General features: G+C 39.5%; 1 protein-coding gene across 1 annotated transcript in view; it reads right to left on the bottom strand.

The window, feature by feature from the left end:
• The window catches only part of LOC126324495 (muscle M-line assembly protein unc-89-like), a 105,595-nt gene that overhangs the window by 37,973 nt on the left and 47,288 nt on the right, over positions 1-20,334 (bottom strand). Inside the window, exon 3 of the mRNA XM_049994998.1 lies at positions 512-725. Within this exon, the coding sequence (XP_049850955.1) occupies positions 512-725 (214 nt within the window). The remainder of the gene's footprint in view (positions 1-511; positions 726-20,334) is intronic.

The raw sequence follows: 20,334 nt of genomic DNA, 5'->3' as shown, positions 1-20,334 counted from the left end.
GCGTCGTCAATAATTAAGACATCTTTTCCATTTGTACAACATGATTATGGGCACAGGGTCAATGCGAACAGTTAAGCACCAGTACTTGACTGTCATCCTTTATCGTGAAGTATCTAATTTTTTTTCTGAACAGTTATTTCTCACCACAGCCTACCCTGCATCACTCTTACAAGCTGTTTCTCACCACCCTGTATAACTGTTTGGGGTCTCTTATGCGTTTAGAAACAAAAGTATTATGGATCATACAATAATAAATAAATGAACACATATATACAGTGAAATAAGAACATAGGTAGACGCTTACGGTGGATAAACGCAAATATAAGTAAAAGCAATAATTTTTTTTCCTACTTTGGCCACACCATCTGTTTACCATTTACGTCGGTTCCTGCTCAACGCTTTGAGTTTACCTGTGCAGGATATACACCCGGCAACAACTACGATATTATGCCGATTATCTAAAAGTAACTACAGTTAAACAATGTCTATTACGACGCAAGATGCTACTTACCGGAAACAGAGAGGTACACGAAGCGTCGGATGGGCGGCGTGCTGTCAACCCCACAGAAATACAGTCCCGAATCGGTCTTCCGAACATTGCTGATCGTCAACAAGCAGACGTCATCTTGTTGCGAACAGGAAGCTTCGATGCGCTCGAATCCCTTGGTCACGTGCCTATAATGTTTCAAGAACACTTTGTCCGCCTGCTGCCGTGCCCAGTACACCTGTGTACAATGGTCAGACAACAACATACGCATAAAGGATGAGGCCTCAGAGTCTCGTTACTATGCTCTAAGCAGAAGCTGTTGCGAGAAATTTTTTCTGACAATTAAACAAAAAAAGCTTCCTTCAAAGTATCACTAAAAGGAAAGCTCTTCGAATAAGTTTAATATTTTCAGTTCCTTGGCTTGTATGTGATGGAAAACGGAAACTATGTGGAGGAAATAAGAAGACTAGCTAGAGGTAACATGTTTTTGCATAGGAATCAGACAGAATTTTGGTAGAGCAAAGAAAAAAGATTCACAAATTATTTTATCTAGAGTTTACAAATATATGGTTGCAAATTATGGGCAGTAAAAAGGCTTCTGTAGTTTTGAAGTTAGTTTGTGGAGAAAATTGCTTAAACTGACAAGGGCAGATGGAATGAAGACCACGGAATTAGGAGAGAGGACTAATGGAAACGATAAAAGAAACAGAAATAGCGGCTGATTTAAACATTACAAATAAATTGCCTCCTGGGATGACTCAGCGAACAAAAGGTTGCAGGAAATACTGAGGTAGAAGACGGAAGTTTGGAATGATAGACTACATAAAAAATGGATGAAGGTATCGGCAGGTTAAGGAAGAGATGAAGGTAATAGGAAAGCGGACAGCTTCTAAACATTGTGGTGACAAAAGTCGTGGGACGGCGATGTACACATATATACCGGGTGATCAAAAAGTCAGCATAAATTTGAAAACTTAATAAACCACGGAATAATGTACATAGAGAGCTAAAAATTGATGCACATGCTTGGAATGACGTGGGGTTTTATTAGAACCCAAAACAAAACAAAGTTCACAACACGTCCGACAGATGGCGCTAGACAGCAAAATGTCAGTGAGTGTGCATGACAATCGTGTATATAAGGAGCTGTAATGAGAGAAAGAATCAGATGCGCCAGCAGTCGCAGCATGTTGACGTCACCTGAAAAGGTGCTTTTAGTGAAGCTGTATTATAAAAATGGGACTGTGCTAGTTCAGCATTACGGTCCTATCGCCATAGGAAGGGGATTCGAACGGGTAAAGGTCCGTTGACAAAAGCAGCTGTGGCGAGAATGATTTCGAAGTTCGAAGCCACGGGTTGTTTCAACGATAAACCCCGTAGTGGCCGACCAAGCACAAGGCGTAATGCTGCTGAGACAGTTCAGGAAAAAATGGAGGCTGTAGCGGGTTCGTCTATGCACGGGGAAGTCAGCGCTCGTTCAGTCGCACGTCGCACCGGCAATCCATACACTACTCTTTGGTTGGCACTTAGGCGTACCCTCCGATGCTATCCGTACAAAATCCATAGGCATCATGAACTGTTACCTGGTGATTTAGTGAAGCAGAGGGCATTTGCATTGTGGGCGTTTCAAAAGATGGCGGAAGATGACGATTGGTTGAGTAACGTGTTGTGGAGCGACGAAGCTCATTTCACGCTTCGAGGGTCTGTCAACGCCCACAACTGCAGAATTTGGGCTGCCGAAAATCCTAGAACTGTCGTGGAAACTCCATTGCACGATGAGAAAGTCACGGTATGGATTGGGTTTACCACATCTACCGTCATAGGGCCTTTTTTCTTCGAGAAAATGCGTGGTTCTGGTTTTGTAACTCCTACCGTAACGGGTGAGAGGTACGCCGATATGTTACAGAATCGAATCATCCTCAGCCTGGCTGATAAACACCTGCTGGAACGTACGATGTTTATGCAGGATGGCGCTCCACCCCATATTGCCAGACGCGTGAAAGATCTCTTGCGTGCGTCGTTTGGTGATGATCGTGTGCAAAGCCGCCACTTTCGTCATGCTTGGCTTCCCAGGTCCCCAGACCTCAGTCCGTGCGATTACTGGCTTTGTGGCTACCTGAAGTCGCAAGTGTATCGTGATCGACCGACATCTCTAGGGATGTTGAGAGACAACATCCGACCCCAATGCCTCACCATAACTCCGGACATGCTGTACAGTGCTGTTCACAACATTATTCCTTGAGTACAGATATTGGTGAGGTATGATAGTGGACATATTGAGGATTTCCTGTAAAGAACATCATCTTTACTTTGTCTCACTTTGTTATGCTAATTATTGTTATTCTGATCAGATAAAGCGCCATCTGTCGGACATTTTTTGAACTTTTGTATTTTTTTGGTTCTAATAAAACCCCATATCATTCCAAGAATGTGTGTCAATATGTACCTCTCTATCTACATTATTCCCTGATTTACTCAGTTTTCAAATTTATACTGACTTTTTGATCACCCAGTAGATGGCAAAATATGGTTACAGAAGGTACCAAAGGGCAGTGCATTAGAGGTACTGTCATTTGTACTCAGGTGAGTAATGTGACAAGGATTCCGACTTTATTATGGCCACACGCTGGGATTCAAATGGTTCAAATGCCTCTGAGCTCTATGGGACTTAACTGCTGTGGTCATCAGTCCACTAGAACTTAGAACTACTCAAACCTAACTAACCTAAGGACATCACACACATCCATGCCCGAGGCAGGATTCGAGCCTGCGACCGTAGCGGTCGCGCGGTTCCAGACTGTAGCGCCTAGAACCGCTCGGCCACTTCGGCCGTCTACGCTGGGATTAACAAACTTTCAACGCGGAGTGGTAGATGGAACAAGGCGAACTGGACAGTCCATTTCGGAAATCATAAGGGAATTTAATATTCTAAGATCCACAGAGTTAAGAGTGTGCCGAGAATACGAAATTTTAGGCATTACCTCTCACCACAGACAACGCAGAGGCCGATGGCCTTCACTTAACGACCAAGAGTAGATGGTTGTCAGTGCCAACAAACAAACAACACCGAGTGAAATAAGCGCATAAATCAATGTGGGAGGTAGGAAGAACGTATCAGTTAGGACACTGCAACGAAATTTGGCGTTAATGGGCTGTGGCTGCAGACGACCCACGTGAGTGCCTTTGCTAACAGCACGACATCGCCTACTGCGCCTCTCCTGGGCTCGTGACCTCATGGGTTAGCCTGTCAGATGAGACTCGATTTCAGTTGGTAAGAAGTGATGGTAGAGTTCGAGTGTGGCACTCACCCCACGAAGTCAGTAAGGCACTGTGCAAGGTAGTGGTGCCTCCATAGTGCTGTGGGCTGTGTTCACATGGACTGGAATGGGTCTTCTCGTCCAGTTGAACCAATCATTGACTGGAAACGGTGTAAGTAGGATGTTTAGGTTTTTTTAAATTGGTAACGCCGCCGCCACGTAGCGCTCTGTATGAAAATCACTGGCTGTGCCGTGTGCAGTCTGTGGCTGGTTGGCATTGTTGTAATACTCGCCATTGTAGTGTTGGGCAGCGGCAGCTGGATGCTAACAGCGCGTAGCGTTGCGCAGTTGGAGGTGAGCCGCCAGCAGTGGTGGACGTGGGGAGAGAGATGGCGGAGTTTTGTAATTTGTAAGACTGGATGTCATGAACTATCATATATTTTTTGACTATTAAGGTAAATACACTGTTTGTTCTCTATTAAAATCTTTCATTTGCTAACTATACCTATCAGTAGTTAGTGCCTTCCGTAGTTAGAATCTTTTATTTAGCTGGCAGTAGTGGTGCTCGCTGTATTGCAGTAGTTCGAGTAACGAAGATTTTTTCTGAGGTAAGTGATTTGTGAAAGGTATAGATTAATGCTAGTCAGGGCCATTCTTTCGTAGGGATTTTTGGAAGTCAGATTGCGTTCCTCTAAAGATATTGTGTGTCAGTTTAAGCACAGTCTAGTAAAAATTTTTCAAAGGGGTCGTTTCATATGTCGACCCTTAGCCAAGGATACCTCACTGGAATCTTCTGATTTTTTCTTGTAGTTTGTGTAGTTAGTGTAGCCTTTGTTTATTGCTAGCGCCTTATCATAGAGAGAATTTCCTTTGTAGTTGCAGTCTTTCATTGTTGTACAGTAAAACAGTTGTGGCATGCATGTAGAGTTGCACCTAGTATTTCGCAGCTGCGCTTGCAATTAACTAGATATTATTTTCTATGTTAATGTATTCTCTAATTTTTGCTCTTCAAATTGTGTTTTTTTCTGTGCTGTCGTGTGAAATATTGTGACAATAATGGCGTGTGAAAAACGTAATACTGGGCTCCAAAGTAAACTGAGAAATGACAGTGAAGACGAAAGCAGTGTGTTAGCGCCACCATGTAATGAATCAACTAATGTTCAAAGTAGTAATTTGGTAATCGTGCATAGGGAAATCGAGCGGGTTGCAAATAATGGTGTAGGCAGTGAAACAATTAGTGAACAGGGAAGCATTATCGATCGATCGGTTGGCAACAGCTCGCCTCAGGATTCCGAAATGACAGGACACAATATTGCAAATACTGTAGATTCAGGTTTTGCGTCCTCACCGTTTTCTCAAATAAGTCAAGACACATTTTATGTTTTTCAAACTGAAAATATTGCCGGTGCAAATGCATTGCCGAATAGGACTAAGGAACATGTTTCAGACACCAGTGCATTGTTATTACAATTAATGCAACAAATGGGACAAAAGCTTCAAAAGTTAGACACAATGGAACAAAATCTTCAAAAGTTAGACACAATGGAACAAAATCTTCAAAAGTTAGACACAACGCTTGAACAAAATCAGAAACAAATGGGACAGAATCTTCAAAAGTTAGACACAATGGAACATAATCTTCAAAAGTTAGACACAATGGAACAAAATCTTCGGAAGTTAGACACCACACTTGAACAAACACGTGAAGATTTAACTACTGAGTTACATAACATTGAATCGAAATGCCAAAAAATCTGTAATGACGTAAAAACACAAATTTGTGAGCATTTTCAACCTATGTTTTCGCGGCATGAAAATGCATTACAGAATCACGAAGCAGCCATAAAAGAATTGCAAACTGTTGTTCGTGAAAATCACGACACCTTGCAAGCTAAAATGGACTCAGTTGCATCCACCGATTCGGTTACGCAACTTGCAAGAACTCAGGAAAACTTAAAGGTCACAGTAGATTCGATTTCAACACAAATGGACACTCTGAAACTTGGTTCAGAAAAACACACTGAGGAAATGTGTTCACTATCGGAGAAAGTAGCCGAACTTTCAGATCAGTTCACTAACTTATCTACAAAGGTAGATGATGATCTGAATGATACAGAAGAGTGCGAACAAATTAGGAAATTCAAACAAAATCAGAATCAAATTAATACACAACACCAAAGAGAAATCCGGGAAGTGCAAGATCAGCTGACACAGGTAATACAAGAATTACGTATTTCAAAGGACAGTCGCGCTCCAACACGGGAAGAGGGACTTATAAATACGGAAAAGCCACAAAATAATAACACAGGGCATTTCGGAAATTGTGAAAGAAATTGGCAAGGTGCACCGAATTTTGAGATGGAACTGCCGACACGACGTAACAATGAACGATATGCTACCCGCCGACACGATGATATTGACTATAAGCTGTTCATTACTACACGTAAATTCAAAACATTTAAGAATTCTGGCAATGACATTCATCCACAAGCGTGGCTCCATCAATTCTCTCATTGTTTTCCTCCCAACTGGTCACTAGAGCACAGATTAGAATTTATGTGTGGCTACTTAGAGAATGAACCAGCTGTAAGAATGCGATCGGTCATTCACGATTGCCACAGTGAAGGAGAATTTTACCATGCCTTCCTCTCAGCATATTGGTCCCAAGCCACACAAGACCGAGTAAAACATGGCATCATGATGATGAAACATTTCGAACAATCTGAATTTTCCAGTCTTGTGAAATATTTTGAAGACATGTTGCAAAAGAATCAGTACCTGTCAAACCCATACAGCCCGTCAGAACTCATCCGCATTTGCTTAATCAAACTGCCTGAACATTTACGACAGATTATTTTAGCAGGACGATGCAAAGACGACATTGAAGCTTTTCAGGGACTGTTACAAGAACTGGAAATTGACCCTGACAATCGCGGAACGCGAAAACAGGAGCACAACAGTTACAGGTCACACCTGTCACAATTCCGCGATGACAGAAATAATACACGACAAGGCTATTCGTACAACGTAAATCGTGACCAAAACAGACACCACCCGTATGACAACCGTTGGCAGAGTAGTAATTATTACAGGGAAAGATCACCTCTCCGCGGTAATGACTATCACAGAGACAATCAGAGAAACAGACAAAATGGGAACCAAAATAATTATTATCACGGGAGACAGAATAACTTCAGACGCAACGGTCCAGCGCGGAGTTACGATTCAGGGAGAAATTCTCCACCACGTGACCGACAAGAAATTAATTACAGAAATTACCGACATGACGACAGACGATATGATCGTAACGACAGACCTGAATTGCAGCAGAACTGGCGGGAATCAAACAGAGCAGGGCCCTCTCGGCAAGGTGAATTTTTAGAAGTTAGGTCTCCTAATCCCAATAACGACGCCCGCCAACAAAGAGACAGACAATGACCCGCACCACAGGCAGCCACGTGCGCCGGATGGCTCAGAGAAAAATAACATAGACGCTAACCTTGAGAAAAATTCCAGTATTCTTTACCGACGTATACCGAATGATAATTGCATTCAAGTTCAAACTCTGAGTACTATAAAGGGTAAAAGGTTTACACCACATTTCACATGTAAAACCGTTTATTGAAATATAATCTGCTTTTTAACTTTGTCTTTGCCATAAAGCTGTTCACTTCACGTTACTAGTATGCTTTGTCACACTGAGAAACTGTTAACATGCAACAATGTTTTGAAGTTAACTATACAGTCTAGAACCTACGGAACATATTTAGACAGTATTTACGAGTGCATTGTTATAGTGAACAGACATCACTGTGTTATTTCGTGTGTACATTCTTGCTTGTTAGTTGCACGATTACGTAACGACTATAAGGCTCACATACTTAGAACATTTACCAGTATTGCTAATGGGATTTTAATGCAACATTTTGGTTTACTTGAAAATACATTCTGGATTTAAAGTACTTTCTGTGAGATACCAGATGATACAGTGGTTAGTTTATGTGACAGCTACACGATTTTATCACGACGCTACTAATGAGTGACAATTTACAATGTTGCTTTTGCAGTTTATCTGTTTTATATCTGCACAGTTTTTCTGAATTTTTCTGGAAAGTAAAACATGTTTTAGTAGTAACATTGGTGGTATAGCTACAATGAGACAGCCTTTTCTGTAGCACAACAATACGTACAGTACAGTACTTACTTCATCACGGCAATAAGCGTAATAACTAAGATATCTATACGCAAAGCATTTCAATTTCGTTTATCATGAGGTAAGTACATTGACTTCTGCAGTACTTAGCTTTCGGAGGACAATAACTACGACACTTCCACAGAGATTGTCTTACAGCAAGACGCACATTTAGCACTACAGGACACGCATTAAACTATTTATTTTTCAACATATTTGAATTAAAAAGAAAGTTTTTTGTTATACATTTCATTCCATTGCTGTAATCTGCAACACCTGAGGATACAATTGCATTAATCCTCAGGGGGGTACACGCTTACTTTGTGTACCATGTGTTTGGCAAGAACAAGGAGCCCTAGCTAATATGGTATTTGTTTATACAACTTTACACATCGGTACCATATTTCTCTAACACATAAATTACACAGCTATCTGATCATTTAACTGAGAGAGACAAACATTTACTTTACTACATCAGTGACAGATGTTTACGTAATTACACAGTTGGATAACTTCACACTTATGAAATTGTATTTGTCTGTACTTTGTGAACTGTACATATTTTTTCAGAACCATTGTGATACTATGAGAGCTTTGAATGATGTATTTGGTATGGGATCATGATTTTTAAAGTACGTTTGAGGTAGATGACACTTTTGACATGACCAGAGAATTTTTTTTAGGTTTTGAAATTATTGGAGGAAGCTATGACGTTTTTGAGATTTGACTGAGGTGTTATGATGTTATTATTACGACGACGATGTGTATTATGCTGTTGCGGTATGTTTATGATCAATAAGCTGATGCTATATGAGGAATTTGATTATGCTACATATTTATTATGATGAGACCTTGAAGAAGTGTCGACAAATATGTATATGTGTAATAGAGCAAGGAATAATGAGTAGTGGTTAGGGACTCTGGTTTGTGCAAAAGGTTGTTGGAAACCAAAAATCATACTTTAATAGTTATGAAATGTATGTAAATGCGTGAATGTATTACAATGCCGATGAAAATTTTTTGGACACTATTATATTTAAAGGATTTTGTTTCTACAGACAGTAACGCAAATTCTCAACCTTTGAAAATATTTTTATATGTGACTGTCACTGTAGTGGAAACTGATGTCCTAAATTTTTCAGTAAGAAAGGTAAGTGACCACCTGCACGTAATGCGTCGTGGGCACCCAGCTGCGCGACAGGCGCCTGGAAAAAAAAGCCATTAGTGTGTGCCTGTCAGAGGCACAGGTGGAGAAAAAACAAAAAAGAGGCCATTATCCTCGCTATTGACATTCCTTTGTAGAAAGCATCGTAAATACGACACCCTCAAACTTGAAAACATGATTACACTGTAGAGTTCTTAATTTATGATATTTACTGAAATGAAATGATGAGAAATGTTTCATGTCTATTGTCTTGCTAGCTGGAAGATTGTTTACTACATTACGAAATGCCTTATGGCTAGCGAGTGACGTTTCACGCCTTGCTTTGCCTATTTTGTTTAATATCTAGTTTCTTGTTGCAACACAGCATTGTTTAAATTAAAATTTAACACATGTACTAATATAACTACTTTCTGTCTACATTGCTGCTCGCTATGCTTACTTGAATTTTTTTTGTCATTGCTGTTTGTATTAATTGTTTTGTGCCGCTGCTTTGCCTCGTCCCTTAGTTTAGCATCTGAGCTCAGTAGATTTAAGTTAGTTTAAGATGGGGTAGGCTATATAAGAGAACGAGTTATGAATTGGAAGAAATGCATTGAGAAGCTATAAGAAAATGATTTGACCAAAAAAGTAGTGTACAGTGGAGAAAAACTATTTTTGAAAGAGGATGTGAGCAAAATACAGAAAGCATGCTTGGATAGGATATTTTTGGTGGAAACAAATGTTGAGATATAACGATAGATCTACAGAATGAAGTTTTGGGTTATACTGCAGTACCAAACGTTACACTGAAAACCAACCCTGTCCTTTCCTTTTGTGTTATCCCACTATGTGTTTGTGTACCCTTGTGTATTTATGTTCTTCCTGTCTTTATATGTTAATCTGATAAGACTTATGTTGTAGAATTTTCTGATATTCAGCTACATTCACTATGATGAGGAATACTGTTATCCTCAAATATAATTTGCATTTATAATATGTCATTTTCTTTGTAAAAATGTTTACTCTTTATTAATTCTTTTCTGTTCCAATTCTCATGTGCGAAATTAATGTTTCGAAAACTATTCTCATTATTTTATTTATTTACTTATGTCATATTTCCTGTAACACTGATGTATATGTTATTTCGATTCTGTTGTAAAGCCTGTATTTCTGCAAATGTTATCTGTACTATTATGTTCTTTCATGATATATTTTGTACCTTTGTTATTGTATTCTTATGTTATAAAATTGTAATTGACACCAGTTCATCAAATTAAGTAACTTGTAAATTACATTTCACTGCACATGTTTCTGTTGGTCACAGTATATGGACAATATGTGAGAAGTAGGGATTGATAGTGTTTGCACGTGTTAATAAATCAGTAAGGGACTGGATAACAGCATTGCTGGTTGTAAGGACATTTCAAAAACAATTTTTGTGAGTGCACAAATGGTGGTTATGGACTTGCTATATTATCCGCAAGACTCTTCGATGGTGATTGTGCACCTGCAAAGTCGCAACAGATGGCTGCTGGCTATCTCTACAAGGACTGAAGTGGGTCTACACTTTTGATAACTCACCAATACTATTATTTCTACAAGGACTGCAGTGGGTCTGCACCTCTGGTGGCCCACCAATACCGTAATCTCTACCAGGATTACAAGGGGTCTACTCTGTGACGTCCTACCTACCAATATTCTTTAAAACTTCGACTGACTCTGCTGTGGGTTTGCTCTGTTGTGGCCCATTACCTGTCTGCATGTCAAGAGTCAGCACTGTCTTTCGTTGGAAGGACAACACTACTTCTTCAAAACTGCATGGAAATCCACTACTTCCGTGTGCATTTTCTTTTACTACTCAGACTTTGAGAAAAACACTGCAATTTTACTTTGATGAATGATCATGATTGTCTTTATGGACTGTGAGAAAATTTTAGCTTTTGACCAACATTGTATCGATAAGTGTGTGCATTTCATTTCTTTGTTATTGTAATTATGAAAAAAAAATTTCAAATCTGTATTGGCCACTGCCCAAAACAACTTGTAAATTTTTTTGTGGGGAGCATGGGGGCTATGTAAGTAGGATGTTTAGGTTTTTTTTTAATTGGTAACGCCGCCGCCATGTAGCGCTCTGTATGAAAATCACTGGCTGTGCCGTGTGCAGTCTGTGGCTGGTTGGCATTGTTGTAATACTCGCCATTGTAGTGTTGGGCAGCGGCAGCTGGATGCTAACAGCGCGTAGTGTTGCGCAGTTGGAGGTGAGCCGTCAGCAGTTGTGGACGTGGGGAGAGAGATGGCGGAGTTTTGTAATTTGTAAGATTGGATGTCATGAACTATCATATATTTTTTGACTATTAAGGTAAATACACTGTTTGTTCTCTATTAAAATCTTTCATTTGCTAACTATACCTATCAGTAGTTAGTGCCTTCCGTAGTTAGAATCTTTTATTTAGCTGGCAGTAGTGGTGCTCGCTGTATTGCAGTAGTTCGAGTAACGAAGATTTTTTCTGAGGTAAGTGATTTGTGAAAGGTATAGATTAATGCTAGTCAGGGCCATTCTTTCGTAGGGATTTTTGGAAGTCAGATTGCGTTCCTCTAAAGATATTGTGTGTCAGTTTAAGCACAGTCTAGTAAAAATTTTTCAAAGGGGTCGTTTCATATGTCGACCCTTAGCCAAGGATACCTCACTGGAATCTTCTGATTTTTTCTTGTAGTTTGTGTAGTTAGTGTAGCCTTTGTTTATTGCTAGCGCCTTATCATAGAGAGAATTTCCTTTGTAGTTGCAGTCTTTCATTGTTGTACAGTAAAACAGTTGTGGCATGCATGTAGAGTTGCACCTAGTATTTCGCAGCTGCGCTTGCAATTAACTAGATATTATTTTCTATGTTAATGTATTCTCTAATTTTTGCTCTTCAAATTGTGTTTTTTTCTGTGCTGTCGTGTGAAATATTGTGACAATAATGGCGTGTGAAAAACGTAATACTGGGCTCCAAAGTAAACTGAGAAATGACAGTGAAGACGAAAGCAGTGTGTTAGCGCCACCATGTAATGAATCAACTAATGTTCAAAGTAGTAATTTGGTAATCGTGCATAGGGAAATCGAGCGGGTTGCAAATAATGGTGTAGGCAGTGAAACAATTAGTGAACAGGGAAGCATTATCGATCGATCGGTTGGCAACAGCTCGCCTCAGGATTCCGAAATGACAGGACACAATATTGCAAATACTGTAGATTCAGGTTTTGCGTCCTCACCGTTTTCTCAAATAAGTCAAGACACATTTTATGTTTTTCAAACTGAAAATATTGCCGGTGCAAATGCATTGCCGAATAGGACTAAGGAACATGTTTCAGACACCAGTGCATTGTTATTACAATTAATGCAACAAATGGAACATAATCTTCAAAAGTTAGACACAATGGAACAAAATCTTCGGAAGTTAGACACCACACTTGAACAAACACGTGAAGATTTAACTACTGAGTTACATAACATTGAATCGAAATGCCAAAAAATCTGTAATGACGTAAAAACACAAATTTGTGAGCATTTTCAACCTATGTTTTCGCGGCATGAAAATGCATTACAGAATCACGAAGCAGTCATAAAAGAATTGCAAACTGTTGTTCGTGAAAATCACGACACCTTGCAAGCTAAAATGGACTCAGTTGCATCCACCGATTCGGTTACGCAACTTGCAAGAACTCAGGAAAACTTAAAGGTCACAGTAGATTCGATTTCAACACAAATGGACACTCTGAAACTTGGTTCAGAAAAACACACTGAGGAAATGTGTTCACTATCGGAGAAAGTAGCCGAACTTTCAGATCAGTTCACTAACTTATCTACAAAGGTAGATGATGATCTGAATGATACAGAAGAGTGCGAACAAATTAGGAAATTCAAACAAAATCAGAATCAAATTAATACACAACACCAAAGAGAAATCCGGGAAGTGCAAGATCAGCTGACACAGGTAATACAAGAATTACGTATTTCAAAGGACAGTCGCGCTCCAACACGGGAAGAGGGACTTATAAATACGGAAAAGCCACAAAATAATAACACAGGGCATTTCGGAAATTGTGAAAGAAATTGGCAAGGTGCACCGAATTTTGAGATGGAACTGCCGACACGACATAACAATGAACGATATGCTACCCGCCGACACGATGATATTGACTATAAGCTGTTCATTACTACACGTAAATTCAAAACATTTAAGAATTCTGGCAATGACATTCATCCACAAGCGTGGCTCCATCAATTCTCTCATTGTTTTCCTCCCAACTGGTCACTAGAGCACAGATTAGAATTTATGTGTGGCTACTTAGAGAATGAACCAGCTGTAAGAATGCGATCGGTCATTCACGATTGCCACAGTGAAGGAGAATTTTACCATGCCTTCCTCTCAGCATATTGGTCCCAAGCCACACAAGACCGAGTAAAACATGGCATCATGATGATGAAACATTTCGAACAATCTGAATTTTCCAGTCTTGTGAAATATTTTGAAGACATGTTGCAAAAGAATCAGTACCTGTCAAACCCATACAGCCCGTCAGAACTCATCCGCATTTGCTTAATCAAACTGCCTGAACATTTACGACAGATTATTTTAGCAGGACGATGCAAAGACGACATTGAAGCTTTTCAGGGACTGTTACAAGAACTGGAAATTGACCCTGACAATCGCGGAACGCGAAAACAGGAGCACAACAGTTACAGGTCACACCTGTCACAATTCCGCGATGACAGAAATAATACACGACAAGGCTATTCGTACAACGTAAATCGTGACCAAAACAGACACCACCCGTATGACAACCGTTGGCAGAGTAGTAATTATTACAGGGAAAGATCACCTCTCCGCGGTAATGACTATCACAGAGACAATCAGAGAAACAGACAAAATGGGAACCAAAATAATTATTATCACGGGAGACAGAATAACTTCAGACGCAACGGTCCAGCGCGGAGTTACGATTCAGGGAGAAATTCTCCACCACGTGACCGACAAGAAATTAATTACAGAAATTACCGACATGACGACAGACGATATGATCGTAACGACAGACCTGAATTGCAGCAGAACTGGCGGGAATCAAACAGAGCAGGGCCCTCTCGGCAAGGTGAATTTTTAGAAGTTAGGTCTCCTAATCCCAATAACGACGCCCGCCAACAAAGAGACAGACAATGACCCGCACCACAGGCAGCCACGTGCGCCGGATGGCTCAGAGAAAAATAACATAGACGCTAACCTTGAGAAAAATTCCAGTATTCTTTACCGACGTATACCGAATGATAATTGCATTCAAGTTCAAACTCTGAGTACTATAAAGGGTAAAAGGTTTACACCACATTTCACATGTAAAACCGTTTATTGAAATATAATCTGCTTTTTAACTTTGTCTTTGCCATAAAGCTGTTCACTTCACGTTACTAGTATGCTTTGTCACACTGAGAAACTGTTAACATGCAACAATGTTTTGAAGTTAACTATACAGTCTAGAACCTACGGAACATATTTAGACAGTATTTACGAGTGCATTGTTATAGTGAACAGACATCACTGTGTTATTTCGTGTGTACATTCTTGCTTGTTAGTTGCACGATTACGTAACGACTATAAGGCTCACATACTTAGAACATTTACCAGTATTGCTAATGGGATTTTAATGCAACATTTTGGTTTACTTGAAAATACATTCTGGATTTAAAGTACTTTCTGTGAGATACCAGATGATACAGTGGTTAGTTTATGTGACAGCTACACGATTTTATCACGACGCTACTAATGAGTGACAATTTACAATGTTGCTTTTGCAGTTTATCTGTTTTATATCTGCACAGTTTTTCTGAATTTTTCTGGAAAGTAAAACACGTTTTAGTAGTAACATTGGTGGTACAGCTACAATGAGACAGCCTTTTCTGTAGCACAACAATACGTACAGTACAGTACTTACTTCATCACGGCAATAAGCGTAATAACTAAGATATCTATACGCAAAGCATTTCAATTTCGTTTATCATGAGGTAAGTACATTGACTTCTGCAGTACTTAGCTTTCGGAGGACAATAACTACGACACTTCCACAGAGATTGTCTTACAGCAAGACGCACATTTAGCACTACAGGACACGCATTAAACTATTTATTTTTCAACATATTTGAATTAAAAAGAAAGTTTTTTGTTATACATTTCATTCCATTGCTGTAATCTGCAACACCTGAGGATACAATTGCATTAATCCTCAGGGGGGTACACGCTTACTTTGTGTACCATGTGTTTGGCAAGAACAAGGAGCCCTAGCTAATATGGTATTTGTTTATACAACTTTACACATCGGTACCATATTTCTCTAACACATAAATTACACAGCTATCTGATCATTTAACTGAGAGAGACAAACATTTACTTTACTACATCAGTGACAGATGTTTACGTAATTACACAGTTGGATAACTTCACACTTATGAAATTGTATTTGTCTGTACTTTGTGAACTGTACATATTTTTTCAGAACCATTGTGATACTATGAGAGCTTTGAATGATGTATTTGGTATGGGATCATGATTTTTAAAGTACGTTTGAGGTAGATGACACTTTTGACATGACCAGAGAATTTTTTTTAGGTTTTGAAATTATTGGAGGAAGCTATGACGTTTTTGAGATTTGACTGAGGTGTTATGATGTTATTATTATGACGACGATGTGTATTATGCTGTTGCGGTATGTTTATGATCAATAAGCTGATGCTATATGAGGAATTTGATTATGCTACATATTTATTATGATGAGACCTTGAAGAAGTGTCGACAAATATGTATATGTGTAATAAAGCAAGGAATAATGAGTAGTGGTTAGGGACTCTGGTTTGTGCAAAAGGTTGTTGGAAACCAAAAATCATACTTTAATAGTTATGAAATGTATGTAAATGCGTGAATGTATTACAATGCCGATGAAAATTTTTTGGACACTATTATATTTAAAGGATTTTGTTTCTACAGACAGTAACGCAAATTCTCAACCTTTGAAAATATTTTTATATGTGACTGTCACTGTAGTGGAAACTGATGTCCTAAATTTTTCAGTAAGAAAGGTAAGTGACCACCTGCACGTAATGCGTCGTGGGCACCCAGCTGCGCGACAGGCGCCTGGAAAAAAAAGCCATTAGTGTGTGCCTGTCAGAGGCACAGGTGGAGAAAAAACAAAAAAGAGGCCATTATCCTCGCTATTGACATTCCTTTGTAGAAAGCATCGTAAATACGACACCCTCAAACTTGAAAACATGATTACACTGTAGAGTTCTTAATTTATGATATTTACTGAAATGAAATGATGAGAAATGTTTCATGTCTATTGTCTTGCTAGCTGGAAGATTGTTTACTACATTACGAAATGCCTTATGGCTAGCGAGTGACGTTTCACGCCTTGCTTTGCCTATTTTGTTTAATATCTAGTTTCTTGTTGCAACACAGCATTGTTTAAATTAAAATTTAACACATGTACTAATATAACTACTTTCTGTCTACATTGCTGCTCGCTATGCTTACTTGAATTTTTTTTGTCATTGCTGTTTGTATTAATTGTTTTGTGCCGCTGCTTTGCCTCGTCCCTTAGTTTAGCATCTGAGCTCAGTAGATTTAAGTTAGTTTAAGATGGGGTAGGCTATATAAGAGAACGAGTTATGAATTGGAAGAAATGCATTGAGAAGCTATAAGAAAATGATTTGACCAAAAAAGTAGTGTACAGTGGAGAAAAACTATTTTTGAAAGAGGATGTGAGCAAAATACAGAAAGCATGCTTGGATAGGATATTTTTGGTGGAAACAAATGTTGAGATATAACGATAGATCTACAGAATGAAGTTTTGGGTTATACTGCAGTACCAAACGTTACACTGAAAACCAACCCTGTCCTTTCCTTTTGTGTTATCCCACTATGTGTTTGTGTACCCTTGTGTATTTATGTTCTTCCTGTCTTTATATGTTAATCTGATAAGACTTATGTTGTAGAATTTTCTGATATTCAGCTACATTCACTATGATGAGGAATACTGTTATCCTCAAATATAATTTGCATTTATAATATGTCATTTTCTTTGTAAAAATGTTTACTCTTTATTAATTCTTTTCTGTTCCAATTCTCATGTGCGAAATTAATGTTTCGAAAACTATTCTCATTATTTTATTTATTTACTTATGTCATATTTCCTGTAACACTGATGTATATGTTATTTCGATTCTGTTGTAAAGCCTGTATTTCTGCAAATGTTATCTGTACTATTATGTTCTTTCATGATATATTTTGTACCTTTGTTATTGTATTCTTATGTTATAAAATTGTAATTGACACCAGTTCATCAAATTAAGTAACTTGTAAATTACATTTCACTGCACACGTTTCTGTTGGTCATAGTATATGGACAATATGTGAGAAGTAGGGATTGATAGTGTTTGCACGTGTTAATAAATCAGTAAGGGACTGGATAACAGCATTGCTGGTTGTAAGGACATTTCAAAAACAATTTTTGTGAGTGCACAAATGGTGGTTATGGACTTGCTATATTATCCGCAAGACTCTTCGATGGTGATTGTGCACCTGCAAAGTCGCAACAGATGGCTGCTGGCTATCTCTACAAGGACTGAAGTGGGTCTACACTTTTGATAACTCACCAATACTATTATTTCTACAAGGACTGCAGTGGGTCTGCACCTCTGGTGGCCCACCAATACCGTAATCTCTACCAGGATTACAAGGGGTCTACTCTGTGACGTCCTACCTACCAATATTCTTTAAAACTTCGACTGACTCTGCTGTGGGTTTGCTCTGTTGTGGCCCATTACCTGTCTGCATGTCAAGAGTCAGCACTGTCTTTCGTTGGAAGGACAACACTACTTCTTCAAAACTGCATGGAAATCCACTACTTCCGTGTGCATTTTCTTTTACTACTCAGACTTTGAGAAAAACACTGCAATTTTACTTTGATGAATGATCATGATTGTCTTTATGGACTGTGAGAAAATTTTAGCTTTTGACCAACATTGTATCGATAAGTGTGTGCATTTCATTTCTTTGTTATTGTAATTATGAAAAAAAAATTTCAAATCTGTATTGGCCACTGCCCAAAACAACTTGTAAATTTTTTTGTGGGGAGCATGGGGGCTATGTAAGTAGGATGTTTAGGTTTTTTTTTTAATTGGTAACGCCGCCGCCATGTAGCGCTCTGTATGAAAATCACTGGCTGTGCCGTGTGCAGTCTGTGGCTGGTTGGCATTGTTGTAATACTCGCCATTGTAGTGTTGGGCAGCGGCAGCTGGATGCTAACAGCGCGTAGTGTTGCGCAGTTGGAGGTGAGCCGTCAGCAGTTGTGGACGTGGGGAGAGAGATGGCGGAGTTTTGTAATTTGTAAGATTGGATGTCATGAACTATCATATATTTTTTGACTATTAAGGTAAATACACTGTTTGTTCTCTATTAAAATCTTTCATTTGCTAACTATACCTATCAGTAGTTAGTGCCTTCCGTAGTTAGAATCTTTTATTTAGCTGGCAGTAGTGGTGCTCGCTGTATTGCAGTAGTTCGAGTAACGAAGATTTTTTCTGAGGTAAGTGATTTGTGAAAGGTATAGATTAATGCTAGTCAGGGCCATTCTTTCGTAGGGATTTTTGGAAGTCAGATTGCGTTGCGCTAAAGATATTGTGTGTCAGTTTAAGCACAGTCTAGTAAAAATTTTTCTAAGGGGACGTTTCAATGGCTACGTTCGGCTAGTTGGAGACCATTTGCAGCCACGCTTGGTCTCCGTGTTCCCAAACACAGACAGAATTTTTACGAATGACAGAGTGCCTTGTCACCAGGCCAAAATTGTTCGCCATTAGTTTGGAGCACATTCTGGACAGTCCGAGCGAATGGTTTAGCCACTCAGACCACCGGACATAGGTCCCATCGCACATTTATTGAGCAAAATCGAGAGGTCAGTTCATTCACAAAATCCTGCACTGGCAACACTTCCGCAATATGGACATCTATAAGGCAGCAGCTCTCAATATTTCTGCAGGAGGCTTCCAGCAAAACGAGGTCCGACTCGATATTAGGAGGCACTACTTTTGTCATCTCAGTGAATACACGTGCCCTAAAATACACGTACCACAGAAGAAGATGAAAAGGAAGTAAAAAAATCATAAGACAGCTATAAACTGAAGCGCCAAAGAAATTCATACAAGCATGCGTATTCAAATACAGAGGTATGCAAACAGCAGAATGCGGCGCTGCGGTCGCCAACGCCCATATAAGACAAGTGTTTGGCGTAGCTGTTTATCGGTTACTGCTGCTACAATAGCAGGTTATCCAGGTTCAAGTCTGTTACTGCTGCTTCAACAGCAGGTTTTCAAGATTTAAGTGAGTCTGAACGCCCGATGGGACACAGCATACCCGAGTTAGCGATGAAGTGGGGATTTTCCTGTACGACCACTTCACGAGTGTACCATGAATATGAAGAATCCGGTAAAACGTCAAATCTCCGACATCGCTGTGGCCGGAAAAAGATCCTGCAAGAACGGGATCAACAACGACTGAAGAGAATCGTTCAAAGTGACAGAAATGCAACCCTTCCCTTGCGGAAAAAAGCTAAATGTCAGTTGTTCTGGAAGAATGCAGCGATGACATTTGTGTGAAGTTTTGGAAAGGTAACCAGCGTTGATCTGAAGTGATAAGGAGTCGCTCGAAGAAATTCATATTTTGGAGGACAGTTATGACATTGTAGCACGAAAGAAACTGGTATAGACATGCACATTCAAATACAGAGATATGTGGACAGCAGAATATGTCGCTGCTGTCAGCAACGCCTATATAAGACAAGTGTCTGGCGCAGTTTTTAGACCGGTTACTGCTGCTACAATAGCAGGTTATCAAGGTCAGTTTGAACGTGGTGTTATTGTCGGCGCACGAGCGATGGGACACAACATCTCCGAGGTGGCGATGAAGTGGGGATTATCACGTAAAACCGTTTAATGAGAATACCGTGAATATCAGAAATGCGGTAAAACATCAAATTTCCTACATCAATGCCACCGGAAAAAGATCCTGCAAGAACGGGACCAACGACGGCTAAAGAGAATCGTTCAACGTGACAGAAGTGGAACCGTTCCGCAAATTGCTGCATATTTCATTGCTGGGCCATCAACAAGTGTCAGCGTGCGAACCATTCAACGAAACATCATCGGTATGGGGTTTCGGAGCCGAAGACCTACACG

Source organism: Schistocerca gregaria, chromosome 2 (assembly GCF_023897955.1).
Source record: "Schistocerca gregaria isolate iqSchGreg1 chromosome 2, iqSchGreg1.2, whole genome shotgun sequence".
Classification (NCBI taxonomy): Eukaryota; Metazoa; Arthropoda; class Insecta; order Orthoptera; family Acrididae; genus Schistocerca; species Schistocerca gregaria.
This window is presented reverse-complemented; position numbering and strand designations above follow the sequence as displayed.